Source organism: Barbus barbus, assembly GCF_936440315.1.
Source record: "Barbus barbus genome assembly, chromosome: 28".
NCBI lineage: Eukaryota > Metazoa > Chordata > Actinopteri > Cypriniformes > Cyprinidae > Barbus > Barbus barbus.
In genome coordinates, this window is record NC_136756.1 from 5,384,480 (window position 1) to 5,409,939 (window position 25,460).

Below are 25,460 nucleotides of genomic sequence, written 5' to 3' on the forward strand. Positions count from 1 at the left end.
TTTACAGTCAGCCTCTGTGAAATAAAACAAGCATACCAAATAAGGATCATGCAAATAAGGACCAAAGAGCTTTCCAAGAGTTAGCGTTAACATGCAGCTGATACATAAATCTGGTACAGCACAATATCTCAGAGCTGTAATGTCCTTAATTAAACGCCGTCTCTCAGCTCTCTCTGCTTGAACAAAGAGCTGTGTGGGAGAAGCCACAGAGAGCCCATCGTTCACTTGAAAGAGCTGCAGGATTCAATAGCTAAGAACAGAGTAAAGGTGACCCACTCGACCTAACGAAGAGCTGTAAACAACAGAGGCTGGCACAAAGATGCCACTACTCAAAAAGAACCATGAGAATTTGCCAAGAAAACAGTGGTTTAGTTCAGCGTGGGAAAAGATTTTGTGGTCGGATGAGACCAAGATAGAACTTTTTACTTCAAATTCAAAGTGTAATGTGTGCCGTGTATCTTGCAGCCCAGTGGCCGCAGGTCAATAGCACCGTGCAGTACGGCAGTGCTAACATCATGCTGTGGGGCTCTTTAGGGAATGGACTTTCTTCTTAGAAATGAAGAATGGATGATGCAAAATGTAGTGAAATACTGCGAGAGAGCCTGTTTAATTCGGCTACAGAACTCAAACTTGCACAGAAGTTGATCCCAATCGTTGAATAAACACTGGAGTGGCTCAAACACAAAACAGGTGAACACAATGGTCAGGTCAAAATCTGATCTCATAGACAATCTGTGGCATGTTTTGAAGTGTGCTCTCCCTAACCTAGAAAACCTGGAGCAGAACAGATAGACATACATAGAATACTTGGTTAAAAAAAAAAGTATGAATTGTGCAATTATTAATACACAAAAAATGAATACAGAAAACAAGAATTAAACATGCAAACAGCACATTTCGGATTTTTATTTTTGTTAAAGCTAAAACAATGGCACATAAAATAAGAAATGGAATATTTTCTGGGTATATTCTCTTTTTCGTACATTTTTAGTAATATATCACAGTTTTACTCATCATGGCACACATTGTTCTGCTATTAAAACAGCAATAGGGATGATCTCAGTCATTTAGATATAAGCAGGTTGAATATGTTTGGTCAGAATTTGGCCATTTTCAAAGTTTTGGGGAGTCTGCTACCCTATAGCTATGTAACTGATCTTGTAATGAAATAATATAACAAGCTATATTATTAATTATGAATCCTTAACTTAAAACTGATAAGTTAAGGATTAAAACTGATTATTAGACATGCTTAATATAATTAATAGAGCCACATTTTGTCTATACACTGTAAAAATAAAAAGTAGTTTCCACTTAAAATAATTTGTTAGCCTGCTGACTTAATTTTTTTAGTTTATTCAACTAAAATATTCCAGTTGTCCCTTAAATTAACATTGAGTAACTTCAAATTTCAAGTTGACTAAACTAAAATTTTTAAGTCAGCGGGGGTAACAATTATTGTTTACAGCGTAGATAAAATGCTGGAGTATTACCTGGTTGAATCTCGTGAAGCACGGGTCATATTACACCCAGAAATCAGTGACATAAGAAATTATAGTGTTCTCGAATTCAAATAAAGTTGTAATAGCCCTCATATTTGGCTTAATTCTATTTAAGCACTATAGAATTTTTCGATTTTGAAGTGTGCACAACCAATGCAATGCTTTTATGATTTTCGCCCACCCAGTTTGGTTAGTAGTGAGTAACTTTGCTGTGGATATAATAAACGTTAAGTGATTAAATGCATGTGTGGCAGTGCTTTGCTTTTTAGGCTTTGCTTTTCTCAGAGGACTCCGGTGTCATCGCCTCTCCACCTCTGAAGCGCTGACTGAGTTCAGCAGACATCACAGAGCAGCAGGATTTCTGTAAGAAACAAGGTCATTTTCAGTTTCAAAATCTGTCTGTGTACCATAGCCTCAGGTCAATTTAATACCATGATCAAAAAAAGAGTACACTACTATTCAGTATTGGTTTTTTTTATTTTAGTTTTTCATTTTAATGTTCAGCAATGCTGCATTTATTTATAAAAATTTATTGTATAAATATAAAAAAATGATATTGGGAAATATTATTACAATTTAAGAATGTTTTGGTGAACAGAAAGTTAGAAAGAACAGCATTTTTAAAAAAAAATGCAATTGTTTTGTAACATTACATGTGTTTAGTCAATCAGCAAAAGTATCAATTTCTTAACCCCCTCCCCCCAAAAAACTGTTTTTGCTGCTTAATTTGTTGTTGTTGTGTGTGTGTGTGTGTGTGTGTGTGAAAACAGTGGCTCTTTGCTAAAGGAATTTCAAAAGCATACTTGTGTTATTATAAATGTCTTCACTGTCACATTTTGATCAATTTAATCCATCCTTGCTGAATGAAAGTATGATTTTTTTAGTAACACTTTACAATAAGGTTCATTGGTTAACATTAACGTTAGTTAACAACATTAGTAAACATGTACTAAGAATGAACAATACTTCTACATTAATCTTAGTTAATGTTAATTTCAGCATTTACTAATGCATTATTAATATCACAAGTTGTTAGTGTTAACATTAGTTAATGCGCTGTGAACTAACATGGATAAACAATGAACAACTGAGCAGCAAATCAGTATATTAGACTGATTTCTGAAGGATCATGTGACACTGAAGACTGGAGAAATGATGCTGAAAATTCAGCTTTGATCACAGAAATAAATTACATTTTAAAAATATATTAAATTACAAAACAGTTATTGTAAATTTAAGGTAACACTTTGTTTTAAGGTGTCCTTGATACACTTACACCTAAGCCAAAGCCTAATCCCAACCCTATAATCATATATAAGTGCATGTAACTAATTAATATTACTCAGTAGTACTTGAAAGTATAATTACATTGTAACAAGGACACCTTTTGACCTGTCACATACTGTAGATGGACCCTATTAATATATTGGACCCACCTGCTGAGTGTTAGCAATTTTGCGTGATTTGACGGCCAGTTCCATCAGAGCCAAGAAAAGCCCCAATCCCAGACCGAGGGCCAATAATAAGAAGATTCCCTTCAGACTGGTGGGCTTCAGTGGAGCACTCTTGCCATTTTTTGCCACACAACTGCTAGCCCACCACTTACTGCGGAAATAATCCAGTTCACCAGACTCGCTCAGATGCAGAATGGCAACACTTAGGTTTTTCACCAACGGCGAGCCTGAGGACATTAACAAACACATGCATAGTGAGACCTTTCAGGAAGCACTGCTAATACTGACTGATTGCAATATTCATGTACCATAGTGTTTACATGGTACATCAGTGGTAGTCAGTATTATTAAAATGGGACATAAAACCATAAATCATCATGGTACTGTGTCTTAAAATGAGAATTTTGGGACTTACCTAAAGGCGCGGCGATGCTGTACCCCCTCATGCCGATGATCTCTGGAGCGCGTGTGAGGTTACAGTATCTCGCCACTGCCAGGTCGAGGGACACAGATTCACCGATGAAAGCATAGTTGCCTTTCTGAGCCTTGCGGACACCTTCTTCTCCATTGAGTGAATAGCTCTGGGCTTTCTTGATGTGCTCATAGATCCTGTGGTATGTGGGGTTGTTTGAGTTCTGGTCAAAGGCAGATAATAATAAAATATAGTTGAGAGCTGCAGTCATATGGGTGCATAACCAGCTGACATTAAATGGTTCACAATTCAGATCAGTTTGCACAAAATGTAGATCTCTACACTCTTAAAGATAAAGGTGCTTAAAAGGTTCTTCACAGAGATGCCAGAAGAGACATTTTTTTTAAAGAACCATCTCTTTCTTACCTTTTTATGTTAACCTTCAGATGTTAAAGGTTCTTTATGGAACCATTTAGACAAAAAGTTTCTTCTATGGCATCGTGAAGAACCTTTAATTTTTAAAGTGTATATGACTTTTTTGCCAATTATTGTCAGTCATTCATCAATACTGTTGAATCTAAATTGTGTTAAACACAGATTAAAGGGATAATTCACCCAGAAATGAAAAACAAAGATCAGTCGTCATTTACTCACCCTCAAGTTGTTCCAAAACCCATAAGACTTCAGAACAAAGATACAGATATATTTAACATTCTCTCATCAGAAAAGTCTACATGATGACATTTTCATGCTTCAAGATATCATAAAAGTACTTCATATCAAAGTCTTTTGAAAATACACATTCATTTTATATTATGAACAGATGCATCCAGCTGCTGTTGACTTTATTTGATGTGGTCTATGTGCATTGATCGATGTTTATGTGTGAATAAAACCCTTATTTAAATACGTTCATCATATAAAGTGATCATGTTTCTTTTAAAGATTAACTGTTGATTACCAAGGCTTTGGACAAAAATGGTATTTTCATTCATTTCAGAAGATAAACGGAAGTCTTATGGGTTTGAAACTATGAACAAACCCTTCAAATTTTTTATAATTTTTTATATAGTTTAAATAATATTATAGATTTTAACTAACTGATTCTGTGTATTGTAAATACTGTGTCTTACCTTGAAGAAGTTAAAAGAGGAAGAATCTTTAATGGTGCCATACTCAATCAAGTTTTGATTAGCGAGGTCTTCAAAGCTCTTGATTGACATTTGCTGGTTGTCTGAATGCAGCCATAAACTGAGGTTGGCGAAGAAACATGCAAGCAGCACTAATGAAAACAGCCACCAGATAGAGGTAATGACCCGTCCCGAAAGAGCCTTGGGGTGAGGACCAGCACCTACGGCAACATTTATAATGAACTTCTCATTTTTAACAAACTCTGTCACTGCAGATTTGTTTTTAGGTAATTCAGCAAATCAGGTTCATTGGAAGAACATGCCTGTGCCAACATTTCAAATCATTCAAGTTTTTACCTTGTACCCTGGTTACCTTCAATGTCAAAGCAGTTTGGAAATTAAATGTCTGGTGAGTGGCACTAAACAGTTAAAGGGTTAGTTCACCCAAAAATGAAAATTCTGTCATTAATTACTCACCCTCATGTAATCCAAACCCCTAAGACCTCCGTTCATCTTCAGAACACAAATTAAGATATTTTTGATGAAATCTGAGAGCTCTCTGACCCTCCCATTGACAGCAAGGATCCTAACACTGTGACACGGCCACGAAACAGAGAAACTGTGTTCATTTCAGATATTCTAATTATTTCAAACATAGCTAATAATGCGGTGATAATTGTTTGTTTATATTTTTGTTATGGTAATGCTATTTATATTTGTATACTGTTTTGTGGACTCTTATTGAAAAAGGCCACTATTTAAGGAAGGAACTGGAGGCATTTTGTTTAGGTAATGTCACATGGTAATTGTTAGGTCACATGGTTGGACTAGGGCATGCTTTGAGAGGCTGGCAAATAAAGGTGCTAGGAAATGCCTTGCTCTCACTAGTGCCAGTGCCATGGATTTATCACATATGGGGCTATTGACCAGAGGATTACTTGAATTGGGGGGTTGAGACCTATTTTTCAGTGAATAAGAAGGTTTTCTCTGTCTCGGATCGTTTGTGGATTTTTCACTTTTTCCTGGAGCATTGCAGGTGGGGTCCAGGAATCCCTGAGAAGATAACGTGGGTGAGACTGATCAAGTTTTTTTTTGTCCCTGTTATCACTTATTTTTTGCTGGGCTTATTGCTTTTTTTGGACTGCTTCTTTGTAATGGATGGTATTTGGATATCTGTGCCTTTATAGGACTCATGGACTCATAACAGAGTTTGCCTTTTGGACTTATTTACCTTCCAATATGCTGTTCTTTGTGCTGTAGGATTGAACAATGTTTGTTTGAAGTTTATATGTTTATTAATACATGCATTCAATCCCTGAGAGACTTATGTTTGGCACATGCTTTATTGAATTGATGGTTGGTAAACTGTTTAAAACAAGATTACCCCAAAAAAGAATCCTTTGGTAACAATAGGACTTAGTAAGATAAGTTTAAATTCAATCAAGGTCCAGAAACGTAGCAAGGAGATTGGTAAAATAATCTATGTGACATTAATGGTTCAACTGTAATTTTACAAATCCAATTTACAAAATGAATACTATTCCTGCTCAAAGCCACTGAACCACTGATGTCGAATGGATTATTTTATCGATCTCCTTGCTACGTTTCTGTGCCTTGATTGTGTTAGGATCCTTGCTGTCTATGGGAGGGTCAGAGAGCTCTTGGATTTCATCAAAAATACCTTACTTTGTGTTTTGAAGATAAACGAAGGTCTTACAGGTTTGGAACGACATGAGGGTGAGTAATTAATGAGAGAATTTTCATTTTTGGGTGAACTATGCCTTTAATGCTTTATCGTGTTTGAAAATAACATACCATCAACACTAAACCTTACCCTAATAGTATTAACAAAAGCAAACATGCCATTTAGCTTCTTTTTTTAAATCCTGACATGTTTCACTTGCACTCAATTGTTTCTCATCCCAAGTGCAGTGCTATATACCAGGTGAGCATCCGAGCAAGTTTACTATATCTGAAAAGTCATATGCAACTGATAATGTAAACATTAAAATGTAATGTAATGTAGAAGTGTTTTGAGGTTTGACCTCAAGTAAATGACCACAGATAAGACACTGCAATCATAAACTTTAGTAAAAAGCAATACAAGATTTGGTGTTTTACTGCCACTAGTGTTTCACTGCTGTCTTTCACCGCATTTCAACTGGAAAATGAAGTGAAGTGTATATAGAGGTGAACAATATGAGCCTGTGTTGCTTGTGTGTTTGTTGCAATGTTATTCATAAACTGGCTCTCATTTAAAATTATATAAGTAATCCAAATCCAAGTAAATCCTACTGAAAAACAAAACAGACTGAGCCAAATTGTTTTGATGTATTGCTTCTTTCATTCTGAAGTCAGTGTGGGTGTAAATACTCGTAACAATGATTATGCTACACTACCTTGAAGAGTCATTGCTCCCACGGTATACCAAAAACTGTGTGAGAGCGTGAATAAATTCTTTTCTTTCTCTGGTTGCTCCCATTCACAGGGGCTAATCCTAAAAAAAAAAATCATGTTAATTCTTTGGAATGGAATGTAAATATTATCCTACATTTCAAAGTGCCATGGTTTTATCATCCCACCCTTACCGTGACACTAAGAAGATGCAGACGGAGGTCAGCAGGTAGGCGACCAGCACACCTATCCACATCTCAGTGGAGAACAGGTTAAGAAGGCTGAGGAACTGCGAGTCATCAGAGGCCAAGTCTTTCCTCAGGATGAAACTAAGACCCGTCTGCATGAAGGGTTTGGTCATGTCCACAGCTGTCTCACGTTTAGCTGTAAGAGTTAGAGGCGCCACAGCGATGTCTGCTTCCTGTAGAAAATGAGCAACACAAACACACAAAGATGGATACTTTTGCGTAATACAGTACATGCAGGCATAATTTATTAGAAACAGATGTTGAATGTGAAATCTCCTTTGCATTTTCATGTGTTCAAGACAAACACAGAAGTAAATGAATAACATTGAAATAGTAAAGAAACTAACATATTTAACAATGAATGCAGAAAATGAACGAATAAAGCAATTGTGCACTGTAACCGATTTTTGTAATTTGAACAGTATTTTACTGTAATATGTACAGTAAGATACTGTAAAATGTATATACAGCATTCTACTGTAAACTGCAAAGGATTGTGGGCATATATATATTTTACAGTAAACTACTGTAAATTTACAGTAGTGAACTTACCTGACCAATGACAAGGGAGATTTCTTATTTAATGTTTGGTGGAAGCAGCGTAAAAGGACAAAAGAGAAACGTTGTACTGTTAACTGGACAAAAAGTACATGAGTTAGTACATGATTTCTGTTTTATGCAAAACTGTTCTTTTCAAGTTTCTAGTCTAGAGTGTATTTTGTAGCCTCTTCTTGTGAATGCCATCGATGATAACATCAACTGGTAAGTTAATAATGTCAGTTAACTGAAGTTAACGATCACAGAGAAGCATAATATCTTTTGTACGCTGCCTATTTATCGCAAGTGTAATTCTCTTTAAATGCTATTTAAGTTAGAAACGTGTGTACCAATGTTGTATGTAACTTTAGAGACGGTCCCTATTCAGTGAGAGACGTAAAATAAAACTGTATTTTCATTAACTAACATTAACAAAGATTAATAAATTATGTAATAAATGCATTGTTTGTTCATGTTAGTTAATACATTACCTAATGTTAAGAAATGACACCTTATTGTAAAGTGTTACCAAAAATGTTTTTTTTATTAAAAATGTTTGTATTACTGTACGGTAGTTGTTTTTTTTCTGATCATAAACTATAGTAACACTAAAAGGGTGTTGTGACTCTGTCTGTTACAGGAGATTTCTCCAAGCAAAAACAGGATCCTGAATATGAGGGCAGAATCATCATACAGCCAGCTGTCCATTTTACAGAAATGCAAAATCAGGTAACCCAAAATACATTCAAGTCAAGTCAAGTTGAGCTTTATTGTCATTCTGCTACATGTGGGGACATACAGTGGAACGAAATGTTCATGTTTCAGGAGGTAGGGGTTTGCATGGGGTTTCAGAGGGGGTGATTTGAGTTCAGGGCTCTCACAGCCTGGGGGAAAAAGCTGTTGAGCAGTCTGGCAGAGCGGGATCTGATGCTCCGGTACCGTCTTCCTGATGGTAGGAGCTGGAAGAGACTGTGGGAGGGATGGGTGGAGTCCTTCACAATGCTGTTGGTTTTGCTGGAGCATTGTGTAAGGAAAATGTCCAGGATGGAAGGGAGAGAGGCACCGATGATCTTTGCAGCTGTGTTCACTGTCCGCTGGAGGGTCTTGCGGTCAGCAGCACTGCAGTTCCCGTACCAGACAGTGATGCAGCTGGTCAGCACACTCTCAATGGTGCCTCTGTAGAATGTGGTGAGGATGGGTGGAGTGAGACTTGCTCTTTTCAGCCGGTGGAGAAAGTGTAGGCGCTGTTGTGCCTTTTAGGAGAGTGACATGGTGTTGTTGGTCCAGGTGAGATCCTCTGTGATGTGCATCCCCAGGAATTTAGTGCTGCTGACTCTCTCCACAGTCGAGCTGTCGATGGTCAGTGGGGGGTGGTCAACGGAGTTTCTTCTGAAGTCCATCACAACCTCCTTTGTCTTCTCCACATTGAGGGACAGATTGTTAGTGCCACACCATTCAGCCAGCTGTGCCACTTCCTCTCTGTAGTGCGTTTCATCGTTGTTGCTGATGAGACCTACCACTGTTATGTCATCAGCAAACCTGATGATGTGGTTGGAGCTGAACTTGGCAGTGCAGTGTGAAGCTGAACTTCAGCAGTGTGAAGAGCAGCGGGCTGAGCACACAGCCTTGTGGGGCACCTGTGCTTAGTGTGGTAGTGCTCGAGGTGTTGTTGCCGACATGGACTGACTGAGGTCTTCCGGTTAGAAAGTCCAGGATCCAATTACACAGGGAATTGTTAAGGCCCAGCAGGTTTAGTTTATTTATGAGCTGTTGTGGGATTATTGTGTTGAAATGCCGCGCTGAAGTCAATGAACAGCATTCTAACATAGGAGTCTTTATTTTCTAGGTGGGTAAGCGCCAGGTGGAGGGTGGAGGAAATTGAATCGGACGGTATGCAAACTGGAGCGGGTCGAGTGTGTTGGGGAGGCTGGTTTTGATGTTGTGCATGACTAGCCTCTCAAAGCACTTGATGATTGGAGTCAGTGCTATGGGACAGTAGTCATTTAGACAGGACACAGGTGATTTCTTTGGTTCCGGTATGATTGTTGTGGATTTGAGACATGTGGGGACGACTGCCTGGCTCAGCGAGGTGTTGAAGATATCTGTTAGGACATCTGTCAGCTGTGCAGCGCAGTCTCTCAGAACACGGCCAGGTATGTTGTCAGGACCCGCAGCCTTGCGTGGGTTAATCCTAGATAGGGTCTTCCTTACGTCGGCTGGAGACAGACAGAGCAGATAATCTCAGAGACAGACACACAGAGAATCTCAGTGTGGTATGGAAACAGCTCAAATCAGGACTGCAAAGCACTACAGAGAGTTGTGTGCTTAGCTGAGCGCATGTCAGGGTCTGCTCTCCCCTCTCTGCAGGACATCTACCTCAAACGCTGCAAAAATAGAGCTGTCAAAATCATCAAGGACTCAGATCACCCTGAAAACCGACTATTCACTTTGCTTCCATCTGGTAAGCGCTTCCGTAGCCTGATGGCAAAAACTGAGAGACTTAGACGGAGCTTCTTCCCCCAGGCCATCAGGCTCCTAAACTCTAACTCTGTGTCATAACATCACATGACTCCATGTAAATATCACCATATCAATAGCTATTCATAATTTTTCTCTACCTCATATTGCTGCTATTTAAATACCCTGGACAACTTTTTGCACATTCCTCTTATTACTATTTAAGTCAACAACATACTGACCTGCACATTTATATTTATATTTTTTATCTTTTATTTTATTTTATTTTATTCTCTTATTTTTTCTACTTTTCTTTTCTTAATATCTGTATACTTTATAATTGCACTGTCCCTGGAGCGGACCTGACCTACATTTCACTGCTGGTTATACCCTGTATACCCTGTATTGTGTATGTGACAAATAAAAATCTTGAATCTTGAATCTTGAACAGAGCGCCCGGTCGTTGGGAGGTGTGGGTGCCTCTTTAAACATGTTCCAGTCTGTGCACTGAAAGCAGTCCTGTAGTGCTGAGGTGGCATTGTCTGGCCATACTGTGATCTGCTTTTGAACCGGTTTGGCGAGTTTGAGAAGTGGTCTATATGCATAACAGCATAATTAGCATAACAGTGATGTGGTCCGAGAACCCGAGGTGGAGGCGGGGTACAGCCTTGTAAGCATTCTTTACTGTTGTGTAAACAAAGTCCAGTGTGTTGTTTCCCCTTGTTGCAAAGCTCAGATGTTGGTAGAACTTTGGTAAAACTGTCTTTAAGTTTGCGTGGTTGAAGTCACCGGCTATGATGAAAAAGCCGTCAGGGTTATTTGTTTGTTGTTCACTGATGGCGCTATACAGTTCACGAAGTGCGTCCTTAGCGTTTGCACACGGGGGGATGTAGACCGCGACAATAACAATGACCGTGAACTCCCGCGGCAGATAGAACGGTCGACACTTCACAAGGATAAACTCCACCAGTGATGAACAGTGTTTTGATTATACCGCAGCATTGTTACACCAGTCTTTGTTGATATACACACACACGCCACCTTCGCGGGTCTTACCAGATAGTGATGAATCTCTATCCGCTCGGAAGCTGGTTAGCTCGTGCTGCTGAATGGCGGAGTCCGGGATGTTGTCGTTTAGCCATGTTTCGGTGAAAACAAACACATAACAATCCCTTGCCTCATGCTGTGTAGACCGACTGAGTTGAATTAAGTCCAGTTTGTTTTCCAGAGAGGGAACGTTTGAGAGCATGAGTGTTGGAAGAGCCGGTCTTGTGGGGTTAGCTCTTAGCCTAGCTCGTATACCTCCGCGCTTACCGCGCTTCCGTCCTCTCTCACACCGCTTGCGACGTTTACTTGTGCGGGTACCGTCAGTAGGTGAGGCCGCGGTCTCGAGGTCCGGCTCCAGCAGTAAACAAATGCCTCGTAGCTTCTCAGTAGCCGCCGGCGAGAGTTGTTGTCTATATGCGTTGCCGATATCCAAAAGACTTTGGCGATCATAGATGCGTTTTGGGGTGATTTTCTTATGAGTTAGTGGTAAACTGACACTATTTGGAGACGAACAGACGACATTAAAAGACATAAAAGCACCGTCTTTGGGATTCGGAGCAGCCACTGCGTCTGATCGCGCCGCCATCTTGGATCATGATAATAAAAGCAAATTCCCCATATTTCTGGTATTATCTATCAAACTAATCTAACTAATTTGATCATTCACTTTTAAAAACGTGAGTGCACCGTGTTAGCATTTAGCATTAGTTAGGCTGACAGAGAAGATTTTAGAACTAGAGACACGCATCCAAACTTTAGTTGAGGATAGTAAGAATGTGATGGCTGTAGATACAGCCTTGGATGCGACTAGCTCAGGGAGTCCTGTACATTGTTCGGTTCCGGTAAAGCCCGTGCAGCAGGGCAGCTGGGTGACTGTGAGGCGGCCTAGTCGTGGGTCAAAACACCGCTCTTCCGTTCCGATCAAAACATCAACCACGCAGTGACGCACCCACTGAGAAACCTGATGAAAGTGCTCTAGTAATTGGCGATTCTATTGTACGGAATGTGAAAATAGAGACACCAGCCACCATAGTCCAATGTTTAACGGGAGTCAGAGCGCCTGACATCTTGGCAAATTTAAAAGTGCTGGCTAATGCTAAACGCATATTCAGTAAGATTGTTATTCACGTCGGCGCTAATGATGCTCGACTTCGCCAGTCGGAGTTCACTCAAAATAATAACTTTCAAGTACGATGTCAGACACTGTAATATGCTCTGGCCCGCTCCTGGGGTAACGAGATTCATAGGAGACTGCTGTCACTCAATGGCTGGATGTCTAAGTGGTGCCCGCAGAATAACATAGACTTTATAGGCAATTGAACGAGTTTTTGGGGCAGACCTGACCTGTTGAAAAGAGATGGTGTTCATCCCTCCTGGGGTGGTGCCGCTCTTCTCTCTAGAAATATGGCACATAGTCTTAGAGTTCGTACTTGACTAACTGGGGCCCAGGTCAGGAAGCAGACAGTCTGGCTAAACCGACCGTCTGCTGGCCGCCTCACGTCACAGAAGTCAGTTAATTCTCAGCACATAGAGACTCCTTCACCTAGATATTACACTATAGAGACTGTGTCTGTTCCCTGAACTAGAAAATACAGAAAACGTTCAAACCAAATTAAGAGTAACAATTTAATTGATGTTCAACAAATAAAAAATGTTTACAATACAGAGAAACAATTGATAAAACTTGGCTTACTGAATATCAGGTCCCTTTCTACAAAAGCACTTTTTGTAAACGATTTAATCAATGATAATAATCTAGATTTGCTCTGTTTGACAGAAACATGGCTAAAACCAGATGAATACTTTACTTTAAATGAGTCCACCCCTCAAGATTACTGCTATAAAAATGAGCCACGTCCAAAAGGTAAAGGGGGAGGTGTTGCTACAATTTATAGCAATATTCTCAGTATTTCTCAGAGGGTAGGCTTTAAGTATAACTCGTTTGAAGTTATGGTGCTGCATATAACATTATCTAGAGAAACACGTATTATTGATAAATCTCCTAAGATGTTTGTACTGGCTACTGTATACAGGCCACCAGGGCACCATACAGACTTTGGTAACACTTTAGAACTTACTGCATAACTAATAAGGAATTACTGAAGAACTAACAGGTAATGATTCATTAACACTTAACTCACTACTGTTAACTACTAAGGAAGATGTGTTAACTAATCAGTATGTAATACAATTTTATGATTGTGTTAAGTAACAGTTAGCTAAACAATAACTAATGTATTCTGTCATACCTCCTGAAGAACTACTATTAATTATCTATAGTTAAGGTTCAATAAAAATAACTATGAAATAACTACTACTGAACAATTATACGCAAATAGTCACTATAATATTATATAATTATAGTGTATATAATGTGGGTTGTGGCCCACAAATCAAGTACTTGAGCAAAAGTACAGATACCCAATAAAATATTACTCCAGTAAAATTATAAGTAGTAAAGTAGCATATAAGTAGCAAAAGTATACTGTCATCCATGAGTATACAAATTTGTATTATAAACGATTGAAATCAGTGCACAAAGTCAGATCAACCTATGGTAAGTTTTTGTTTTGGCCCTCCTGTAAAGTTAGTGAAATGTCACTTAAGCCTTTCTGGTTCTCACCCCTTATGTTTTTGCCTGTATGGTAAATAATTTCCTTGTTCTGTAGGAAATCTGCTTCGGAAAGGAACCGCAACTCAACTGTCTTGCCATAACTATCCAACTTACTACAGATACAGTACACTCTGTAAACGGGTGGTTTGTTAATTAATCAATTAATTTATTTTCTGAAACACTGGGATGAAGCTGTTGGGTCATATTTGTTTTTTAGTCTTAGGTAGTTTTTGTGTTGTGTTAATGCCTAGTTAATGGCAGTTTCCCTGAGCCCAGCTCCCGTATAAGTAATTAATTCCTTATTAATTACTAATGGGCTCCCTATGTTTTCACTTTAGAATACTGTTTCAGGTCCTAAGTAATTCTTGCGGAATTATCTAATAATCCTTTATTAATTACTAATGGGTTACCTGTATTTTCACTCTCCCTCAGTCCTTGCCTTACATACAGAAATTGAATTAATAGTAATATGGTATATGCCGAGGAGGCACACATACAGTACTTTATATAAAATATAAAAACTAAGGTAAGTTATCGCATGGCACTGGAGAGGTGGTGGGGTTCCTATCGGATGCTGATTTCTTACAAAACAAACTCAAAACAATTAACTATACAGGCAAAACCTCTTTAAAATATACTGCATTTATTAATATTGCATTTTCATACTGCTACTACTGCTAATAACATTTATATGAAAGGGTCACAACTCAATGTAATTGTGTATGACTGTTCATTAGTAGTTACTTCATAATTATTTTTATTGAACCTTAACTAGTAGATAATTAATAGTAGTTCTTCAGGAGGTGTGACAGAATACATTAGTTATTGTTTAGCTAACTGTTACTTAACACAATCATAAAATTGTATTACATACTGATTAGTTAACACATCTTCCTTAGTAGTTAACAGTAGTGCGCTAAGTGTTAATGAATCATTACCTGTTAGTTCTTCAGTAATTCCTTATTAGTTATGCAGTAAGTAAGAAACAGTATTCTAAAGTGTTACCCAGACTTTATTAAAGAATTTGCTGATTTTCTATCTGAGTTAGTACTGGCGGCAGATAAAGTCTTAATTTTTGGCTATTTTAATATCCATGTCAATAATGAAAAAGATGCATTAGGATCAGCATTCATAGACATTCTCAACTCTATTGCGGTTAGACAACAAGTTTCAGGACCTACTCATTGTCGAAATCATACTCTAGATTTAATACTGTCACATGGAATTGATGTTAGTGGTGTTGAAATTCTGCAGCAAAGCGATGATATTTCCGCCTACCTCAACCGTGACCTTTTCCACGTAATTGCGTATTACGTGACGCCACAGAACAGAGCACGGCGAGCATTTGTGCTTATAAAACTTAAACTTTTTTATTTATTTTTGAAATGACCAATCGTTTCGCTAGATAAGACCCTTATTCATCGTCTGGTATCGTTTAAAGCCCTTTGAAGCTGCACTGAAACTGTCATTTGGACCTTGAACCGTTTGGGTCCCATTGATGTCCATTATATGGAGAAATATTTTCATCAAAAACCTTAATTTCTTTTCGACTGAAGAAAGAAAGACATGGACATCTTGGATGACATGGGGGTGAGTAAATTATCAGCAAAAGTTTTTTTAAAAGTGAACTAATCCTTTAACTCCAAAAAATGTATGATACTCACTCCTCTGACAACTTCTCCAATCATGCCGTTCCAGTTTCCACTTTCATCTGTTGTGCCATACCGGCTGTCCTTCACGAGCTTAATATCATACTTAAAATCTAATTTCTTTGAGACAGCTGACAGCAGGTCAATGCAGAATCCCTCCAGTTCAGAGCCTTTGGACATTGCATACGGTTCCTCCTGCATGGGATTGTGAGTAATACCAACCGAAAACATGATTTAGTTATCATTACAGACATAAATGAGCATCCTAGATGGAACTAACTTAACTTACCTTGATGGTTGTAACTCTTAATACCTGTGGTCCTAAAATATAAAACAACATTTCATTCAGCTAGATACAAATCCATAAGAATCCTCCACTAAATCTTCATTACTACAGATATCAGGTTGAATGCCTGTCTTTTGAATAATGTGGGTAACTAAAGAGTTGCTGGTCCCCATTGACTTCTGTCGTATTAAAAAACGAAATATGTTTGCTTAAAAACATTCTTTTAAATATCTTATTTTATGTTCAGCAGAAGACAGAAACTCATACGCGTTTGGAACAACTTGAGGTTGCGTGAACCTCAACCTCAAACTTTAATACTTAGGGTTAAGGATTTGTTCAAATCAGTGACCCCAAGTATGAGTGGTAGCACAAGTGATGCTTGACTTAGTAAACCCCATTAATTATTCTACATTTTTATGACACAATATGATTTGTTTCTTGTCTCTAATGGGCTGTTAGATGTTAGGTTTTTTTTTTGATGAGCTAATCCAATTTTCAAATCAGTGAGTAGAAACAGAACCAGGGAAAAAACACTGCTTGCCTCAATTTGACACGGGCAGAGCACTTGGACGGCATTCCTGGTTGCTAATGAAGCATTCTGTCACGCTGGGATGTACTTTGCACTCTTCTTCAAACAACCACTAATATTCCCAAATTTAGCAGATGCAGACAATGTCCCACTTGTGCTAACCGCAATGGTGAAACGGTCGCCTCACGGCCACTAATCTTGCTTTGACAAAATGAGACTTAAAAGGAGATAGTTGGAAATAAACAAAAGCTTGCTTTTGAGTGTGCACTGCCTCCTGCAGCGGAACGGATGCGGTGAGAGTTTGAGAAAGTTCCAGTGACTTTCTAAAGAAAGCGCTTACAAAATGATGGGAAAGTGCCCCACTCGTCTGGATGCAGCATCTGAGTCCACTTGGAAGTTGCTCTCTTTATTGTTTTGATCCTGTTTTTTAATGCAGACCACATTAACCAGCAGACATGCTGAAAGATGCATGAATGTGTCAGTCTATAATCATGAATCAAAGTGTTGTTGCTTGAAGTTATATATGGGTCAAATATAACATCCATTTTTGGATGCATTTTGAGTGTTTTTCATCTGACATTTCATGAATTTGTAAATTCATAAAGTTCCTGTAATATTAATACTAGTGTGTACAAATATGTAAGCTGTTTGAGAGTATACTCAATTGTGGCATTCGCAACAATTAATGTGAATGAGTGAACAACACTGTTTGACTCTCACTGATAAAAATGATTTTGTGGTGAAGTAAATACTACTTAAAAACAAATGTAATTTCTACATGAAATAATTTAGTTCAGGCAAGAATTAAAAAAAAAGAGTAAATTCAATATTAGTACTCAATTTAAGCTTGCAGAATTTAAAGTTTGAACTTACAAGTATATTTTACTTGGAATTGTTTATTTTTACAAAGTTTGTTGAAGTAAATATCAACCTCATTATCCATTAGTTCCCATCATGCACTTGGGCATGAACAATTAATACGTTTTTTTTTTTTTTTTGCTGTTTTTGAGATGTATTTATACTGTTTTATGGTTGATTTTTGTTGTTATGTTAAGTAACTTGCTGTTTTGTGACATCTGGAGTTAATTTTTTACTCAAAATGACCCATTCATAATCAAACACTGTTTACTGATTGTCACCATTATTGTGTATCATGTGCCAAGTATTCAGGTCTTTGTGTTCATTCAGTAAATAACTATACTGAGTCAACATATTACCTTAAAAAGTATAAGGAGCTGTTTACTTGCTTGCGTACGTGATTATAACTTAACCGCATGGGGCCCTATTATACACCCGGCACAAGTGTTTTTGTTAGTTTCAGCCCGACCCCATCGAAAGCCAAATGGTTCAGAATTTGCCTGCTTTTCACCACTGTATCAATATGAAAACGCTGCTTTCATAATGCGGCAAGGCGTTAAATAAGCTAAGTTAACGGCAGACGCCAACGCCATGCGCCGACCGACATTAAATTAATGCCACACGCCACTTAAGATGCAAATTTATTCGCTCATCTACATGGACACACCTCTCATGGCTACGAGGACTCTACGGCAAGTCTGAGCATCCAGTTTGCTACAGCGCGAAGATGGCAAGGAGAGCTTTTGTTGTGCAGTGTAAACACACTGTAAATGACTGCACTCGCCTTTTACTGCCTGATAATCTGGGGCCTGATGTCTTTCAGTCATCAATAAACAGGTAAAGATTGTGTCTATGTTCTCCAAAAGTATTTAGTTACAGTTTTAACGGTCAAGTTTAGATAGACACGATTAGCATTAATGTATAAGGGCTGTCGATTTAACTTGTTAATTTTAATGGGAAAATAATGGCAAAAAAAAATAAAATTGTATTGTATTTTAAACATGACATTGTGTTTTTGCTAAATTTTTCAGTTTTGAGCGAATTAATCACTTGAATCAATGCCTGCGTCCCAATGTGCATACTATCCACCCTATCGGCCCTAAATAGTATTGAAATGTACTAATATCACATGGAATTTAGGATGGATAGTATGCAGTAAAAGGCGAGTGCAGTCATTTACAGTGTGTTTACACTGCACAACAAAAGCTCTCCTTGCCATCTTCGCGCTGTAGCAAACTGGATGCTCAGACTTGCTGTAGATTCCTTTTAGCCATGAGAGGTGTGTCCATGTAGATGAGCGAATAAATTTGCATCTTAAGTGGCGTGTGGCGTTAATTTAATGTCGGTCGGCACGTGGCGTTATTTTAACGCGTGGCGGCGTCTGCCGTTAATTTATCGCCTAACGGTGCTTATTTAACGCCTTGCGAATTCTGAACCATTTGGCTTTCGATACATTTGCTCCTGTTGGCGCGTTGGTATTTTGAGGAACTGAAAATAGACTGCGCCATAGACCAACTCAAACCAGCCCTGCGTTCCAATGTTCATACTATCCATCCTAAATAGTATGTGAGATTACAATAAGTGTGTCCCAAAGCATAGTATGTTGAAAAGAGTATGCCAAAAGTCCCCGGATGGTCTACTATTTCAGGTCGATTTTTGAAGTGTGGATCCGTGCACACTCGAATGGCTAAAATTGCCCACAATCCATTGCGCTTTGGATTCTGTCCAGAACTACAAACACGAATGTTAGAAAAACTACAAACGTGGCGGATTGGCGCGATCGATTAGAGAGGTTATGGAGTTTGAGTTAATCAACATTTAACCTGGTAAAAAAATATATTTATTTATTGTTATCCGTGTTATTTTTCATCTGCAACAGCAATGTGAACTTTTATAAACATCCATTTGGTCATTAACTTAATGCATGCAGAAAATATGAGCAGAGTTCTCCCGCGACTGGCAGATCAACGAGCTATTCTTTTCTCTCCAACACGGTATTAAAATTAAACAGTGACAAGATGATTGACAGGCCAGTTTACAGTAAGTTAACAGATGCGAGACGCAGTTGTGTGGTGATAGTATGTCCCAAAGCTCTTCTACTGCACACTTAAAAGTGTGTACTTTTTCTTCACCAAAAGAGTACACACTTTAAGGGCGTAGTAGGCACATTGGGACGCAGCACTGGTCTAAAGTCTAAAGTCAATGGCGCAATTTTTATTTATAATTTGTTTTGTTATTTAAAGTAGAAAATGCGCCTCTGGGCGGGTCCACAACGCGCGTTCACACACAGGGACGCGCAGCAGCACACAAACATGCCAAATATAAAAAATTAAAGGATTGCAATGTAAAAGAATATTATTGTGTAGGCTACATGAATATAAAAATGTCATACATGTTATAATGGATAGTCATTGCATGTATCAGAATTAGCCTACCTATTTGCTCGCGCATGCGCAGATCCGTTTGCTCTCGTTCAGTCTGTGCGCTTTATAATTCCGCCGTTTAAATAGCGAATCCACAACTCGCTCTTAAAGGGTATGAGAGATAAGGCTCTGGTTTATTGCAGTTATGCCCCAAAACACCAGGGACAACCATTTTAGACCACGCGCCGACCGTTTTTCCCTTCGTTACAACAGCAAAAGTGCATACAGAAACGCCCTGAGTGCACCTGCGCCTTGCGCTTTAGACCATGCGCTTAGATCGTTAAAATAGGCCAACACACATGATATTTCAAGACTGGTCCATGCTCTTTTCCAAGCAATTACAGTAGCCTACTACACTGTAAAAAAAATAAATAAATTTGAGCCAATTAAAAATTTTAAGGCAACCAGCTACAGCAGACTTGTGAGTCTTCTCAACTTGTTGTTTTAAATATATTGAAAAAAAAAGTTGAAAATCTCCTACAAAAATAAGTTGAGAGAACTGAAAAATCTACTGAAGCTGGTAGTCTTAAAATTTTAAGTTGGCTTTTTTTTTACAGTGTATAAACTGGGACTCTATCCAAAAAGATGCAAAGACACCATAAAAGAATCATAAAAGTAGTCAAAACTGCAACCAATCCATGAACATAATATTCATTCACATCTCTTTTTTTAGATTTTTTCAAGAGCTGATAAAATGTAAAAACTGTAACTCGAATGCAATGTAAGTCACTTTGGATAAAAGCATCTGCTAAATGCATAAATGTAAATAAATGAGTTAATCTGCTTCACAAAGCTGGTCTGAATGATTTGTTCTTTATTCTCAAGTTCAAATTGTTTATTCACCAATTCATAAACTCACTGATTCAGTTTCAGTCAAAACTGACTTAAAATGTCCATGTGTTTCTTACAGAAATCTATATGGAAAGCCTCGTGCACAAGTTGCATAGACCATTTTTATGACATTTTTTATGTTGTTTTTGAAGTCTTTAGTCCCTGTCCACTGTAATAATATGGAAAACAATATGAATATTTTATTTTTATTTTTAGGTAATAAAGTAATTTTTAAGTTAAGTGATAACAGTAGTTTTAGATATTTTTGAATGAACTATATATTACATTTAAAATTATTGTCATACAAAATTCATTTAATACTTTGCATCTATTCTAGTTTTCTAGGTAAAGTTAGAGTTAAAGTGCTTGAGCAATGTTGAATAAGCCTGGCCAGTTTCTGGTGAGAATGTGTTGTTGTCTGAGTTTCATCCGTGTGACACCCAGCAGGCCTCCATCAGTATCACAGCATATCACTGACACTCTCATCCTCCCATTCAAACCATGAAAAACGTACATGCCATCAAAACTGAAGTCATGTCATGGGCTGCCCCGCATTAGTGACTGCTTGGTTAGCGGTGGCTAATTGATAAATCACACTCATTGTAGTGAATAGCAGCAGTGTTCTCCGGTCTGAATGCCGACTGCTCCAGGCCTGGCGGGACGTCATGAGACAGTGCCAGCGCAGTGCAGTGCCTCAGACTTAAACAGACTCATATTGGCTCTATCTACATCCTGCTTTGTCTTAGCCTCAGACGGCACGTTCATGGACCGTCTGGTTATAGGCGCTGTTAAACCCTATTCACCTCAGACCCCTGAAATCCTTGCTGTAATGAAAACCTCACATGAGCATGATGAAATGATTTCAGTTGTCATGATGATGAATAGCTCATGGTGTTTATGAACTCATCAAGGGTTAAAAAAGGGAAACACATCTTGGAAACACCTCAAAATTTACATAAAAGGTAAGTAAAACATGATGGGCCCTATTTTAACGATGGCGCGGGTGCACTTAGGGCATGTCCGAATACACTTTTGCTAGTTTAACTACGGGAAAAATGGTCGGCGCTCCCAGCCCATGGTCCAAAAGGGTGGTCCCTATTCCCTTAATGAGTAATCGGTGTGTTTTGGGCATAACATGCAAGAAACCAATCAGAGTCTCATTTCCCATTCCCTTTAAATAACAAAACAAACAACAACAAAAAAAAATAGCAACGTGTATAATAAATGCAACTTAATATAGTAAGAAAAATAAATGCATATAAGAATAGTAAGAATTGTCAATTTTTGATAATCTAGCAAGCTGCTACAATTATCATTTAAGGAAAAGATCTAGCCACCGAACTTTTGATATAGTTAGTGGCTAAAATGAAACTTTTATGGATAGATAAATATAATTTTTTTACATTTGTGTTGATAGCAGCAAATGCAAATGTTGTATGTTTTACAAAATGATGATAATAATCATGTTTTCAAAGTCTTATTTTTGAAAATGTATTGGCGCAAGTAATTCCCTGTTTATGTTTTGCAAGGAGGTCTAAATTGTACATTAGTACTCCCATTCATGTCAATGGCAGTTGCTCAGCTAGCACAGAAGCCCAAGAAATACACGATTTACAATCCTCGCTTTCTGCTGATTGCAACCACAGAAATTTCTAAGCTGATTATCTTAAGTGACTAATCCCAGATAAAAAAGGAATGAAACCTAAACATCTACTAATGAAACATTGTTCATATGTTGTTCATACTGTATGTATTCCATATCTCCTTGAGAATTTCCTATAGGTATTTATGCCTATAATTATTATTTTTTCTTAATTCATGAGTAAAATAAGGTCTGTGGTAAGCCTAACTTGACAATACATAGACATATTGTTGTACAAAGTAAACTGCACACACTCACACCCCAAACACTTTAATGTAGTTGCTTATTAAAATTATATATTTTTTTAAATTTACATTAAAATGTATTTTGTTGATTGTATACAAAATGTATATTTTTAAATATGCATTTTTTTCTCTTCCATCTTTATTTGACCCTCTAACACAATCACTCTCTATTCTATTTTTTAATCTATTTGTATTCATTTTTATATAAATAAAAAACAAAACAAAACAAACAAAAAAAAAAAAAACACTTGACCCTCTAACACCTGTACTCTATTCGTTTTCTAGCTGCTTGTTTTCTTAAAAAGAAAAAGAAAATAAAACCCTTACTATGTGTATTGCATGTTAAGCTAACCGAGACTTGCCATAGCACTTGTATTTTATTGCTCTTTTGTTAATTTGATTGCTTCTTTTATCCTCATTTGTAAGTCACTTTGGATAAAAGCATCTGCTAAATGACTAAATGTAAATATAAAAGTAAATATAAACATAACCACTTCAAAATTCATGTTTTCAGTATGGTTGTGTAATTTACATTGTAGAGCAAAATGTCCAAGTCAATTTATATTTATCACATACTCAAAAATTGAGATGGTCCTCACTGCAGAACACAAGATCCAAAGGGTGTGGTTGGATCTAGATCCAACTCCTCCCACCCTACATATACCTAAACTTACCCGTCTCCACCCCCTGATACCTAAACCCACCCATCCCCACCACTAAACCTACCCATCTCCACCCCCTGATACCTAAACCCACCCATCCCCACCCCTAAACCTACCCATCTCCACCCCCTGATACCTAAACCCACCCATCCCCACCCCTAAACCTACCCGTCTCCACCCCCTGATACCTAAACCCACCCATCCCCACCCCTAAACCTACCCGTCTCCACCCCCTGATACCTAAACCCACCCATCCCCACCCCTAAACCTACCCGTCTCCACCCCCTGATCCCTAAACCCACCCATCCCCACCCCTAAACCTACCCGTCTCCATCCCCTGATACCTAAACCCACCCATCCCCACCCCTAAACCTACCCGTCTCCACCCCCTGATACCTAAACCCACCCATCCCCACACCTAAACCTACCCGTCTCCACCCCCTGATACCTAAACCCACCCATCCCCACCCCTAAACCTACCCGTCTCCACCCCCTGATACCTAAACCCACCCATCCCCACCCCTAAACCTACCCATCTCCACCCCCTGATACCTAAACCCACCCATCCCCACTACTAAACCTACCCATCTCCACCCCCTGATACCTAAACCCACCCATCCCCACCCCTAAACCTACCCGTCTCCACCCCCTGATACCTAAACCCACCCATCCCCACCCCTAAACCTACCCATCTCCACCCCCTGATACCTAAACCCACCCATCCCCACCCCTAAACCTACCATCTCCACCCCCTGATCCCTAAACCCACCCATCCCCACCCCTAAACCTACCATCTCCACCCCCTGATCCCTAAACCCACCCATCCCCACCCCTAAACCTACCCATCTCCACCCCCTGATACCTAAACCCACCCATCCCCACCCCTAAACCTACCCGTCTCCACCCCCTGATACCTAAACCCACCCATCCCCACCCCTAAACCTACCCGTCTCCACCCCCTGATACCTAAACCCACCCATCCCCACCCCTAAACCTACCCATCTCCACCCCCTGATACCTAAACCCACCCATCCCCACCCCTAAACCTACCATCTCCACCCCCTGATCCCTAAACCCACCCATCCCCACCCCTAAACCTACCATCTCCACCCCCTGATCCCTAAACCCACCCATCCCCACCCCTAAACCTACCCATCTCCACCCCCTGATACCTAAACCCACCCATCCCCACCCCTAAACCTACCCGTCTCCACCCCCTGATACCTAAACCCACCCATCCCCACCCCTAAACCTACCCGTCTCCACCCCCTGATACCTAAACCCACCCATCCCCACCCCTAAACCTACCCATCTCCACCCCCTGATACCTAAACCCACCCATCCCCACCCCTAAACCTACCATCTCCACCCCCTAGATGTGGATCCAACCCCGCCCCCTGGATCTTTGTTCTGCAGTGAACAAAGCTACTGCATAAATTGAAAACCCCATTATGAAAACCCATAGGAATCACAGCAAGCATTTAGGGTGGTGTTTCCACATCTACCAGCAGGGGCTAACCAACCAAACCATAACCCCATTTGTGAAGGGAGATGCAGCAAAAAACTGTAAGCTAACAATACATTTTATTTTCTACCTGTTAGATTGTGTTTTATTAGCGTCTACACCCCAAACGCATCCCTTACAATAATGCAAAAACCGTAATTATTGTTGTACAGTGAAGAGAAGAGAAGTTACGCTATATTGATATGCGCATGCCCAGTAGTTTTTGCTGTATCCCTTCTAGCCTTAACCCATAACCCCTAGCCACAGTCAATAAACATATTAACCTCTCTGCTGCCCCCATCAGCTCCGGAGCACTAATGGTGTTTATGGTGCACATGCTGACATTACTGGAAAATTCCTTGGTTTCATTTGGTTAAATTATAAGACATATATGGTGATCTCAATATGGCAAGCAGAAAACGTTAAGTTAAAAAAATACACTTGGTGAGCCAAAACTAAGGATCATTTCACAAACTTTATGATGGACTACTGTTTTCATGAAGGTATGAAAAGTCAAATTTCTGTTTGCATCAAAATATCAGGAACAGATAAAAAAAAAATACATACGAACAGTGTCTGAGCTTCACAAAGTTCATTCACAAGGCTTAGCAAAAAGCTTTATCTTAAAAGCACAGCTATACATTCACCTGCAGCTTGTCTTACTATGTTTGATATTACAGTATGATGTTACCTGCAGCGCAGAGCCCAGCCAGCAGTGCTGATGAGACCAAGACGAGTCCTAATGGAGTCATTTTTACTGCCAATAACCTGCACTGGAATGATATACATGGTGTTATCAAAACATCATTCATTCAAGAATTCAAAATTCAAATGTATGTAATTAACTTTTCATTTGAAAGTCAGCTGATCTCTTTAAAGATCTGTCATTGTACACTTTCAAGTATTTCAAATATTACATTAGTACAGCACAAACAAAACCAAGATCAAAATGCTTAAACAAAACAGATTTAAGCAATAAATGAGCAAAAACAATCTTACCCTAAACTGTAGTCACCCCCTTATTATTGCTCAATGC

General features: G+C 38.9%; 1 protein-coding gene across 2 annotated transcripts; it reads right to left on the bottom strand.

Moving 5' to 3' along the window:
* Positions 1-579: 579 nt before the first annotated feature.
* Positions 580-25,460, bottom strand: LOC306848239 (putative glutamate receptor). 2 transcript variants are annotated; one of them, XM_079382661.1, is made up of 10 exons: positions 25,424-25,460; positions 25,116-25,197; positions 15,734-15,765; positions 15,460-15,639; positions 7,087-7,313; positions 6,898-6,995; positions 4,502-4,719; positions 3,372-3,591; positions 2,939-3,183; positions 580-1,863 (listed from the first exon to the last, which is right to left on the bottom strand). In XM_079382661.1, exons 2-10 carry the CDS (start codon positions 25,174-25,176, stop codon positions 1,768-1,770), a joined length of 1,377 nt encoding a protein of 458 aa, XP_079238787.1. In that variant the 5' UTR covers positions 25,177-25,197; positions 25,424-25,460; the 3' UTR covers positions 580-1,767. The 2 variants fall into 2 exon arrangements, with proteins under 2 accessions (XP_079238787.1, XP_079238788.1); XM_079382662.1 differs by lacking the exons at positions 25,116-25,197; positions 25,424-25,460 and adding an exon at positions 19,553-19,775.

Coding starts and splice junctions, on each gene's coding strand:
- LOC306848239 (XM_079382661.1), bottom strand. CDS start 25,176: ATGACTCCATTAGGACTCGTCTTGGTCTCATCAGCACTGCTGGCTGGG. Junction 7,314..15,459: donor TTGGAGAAGTTGTCAGAGGA/GTGAGTATCATA, acceptor CATTTTCTACAG/GAAGCAGACATCGCTGTGGC. Junction 3,184..3,371: donor CAGCATCGCCGCGCCTTTAG/GTAAGTCCCAAA, acceptor TAATGTCCTCAG/GCTCGCCGTTGGTGAAAAAC.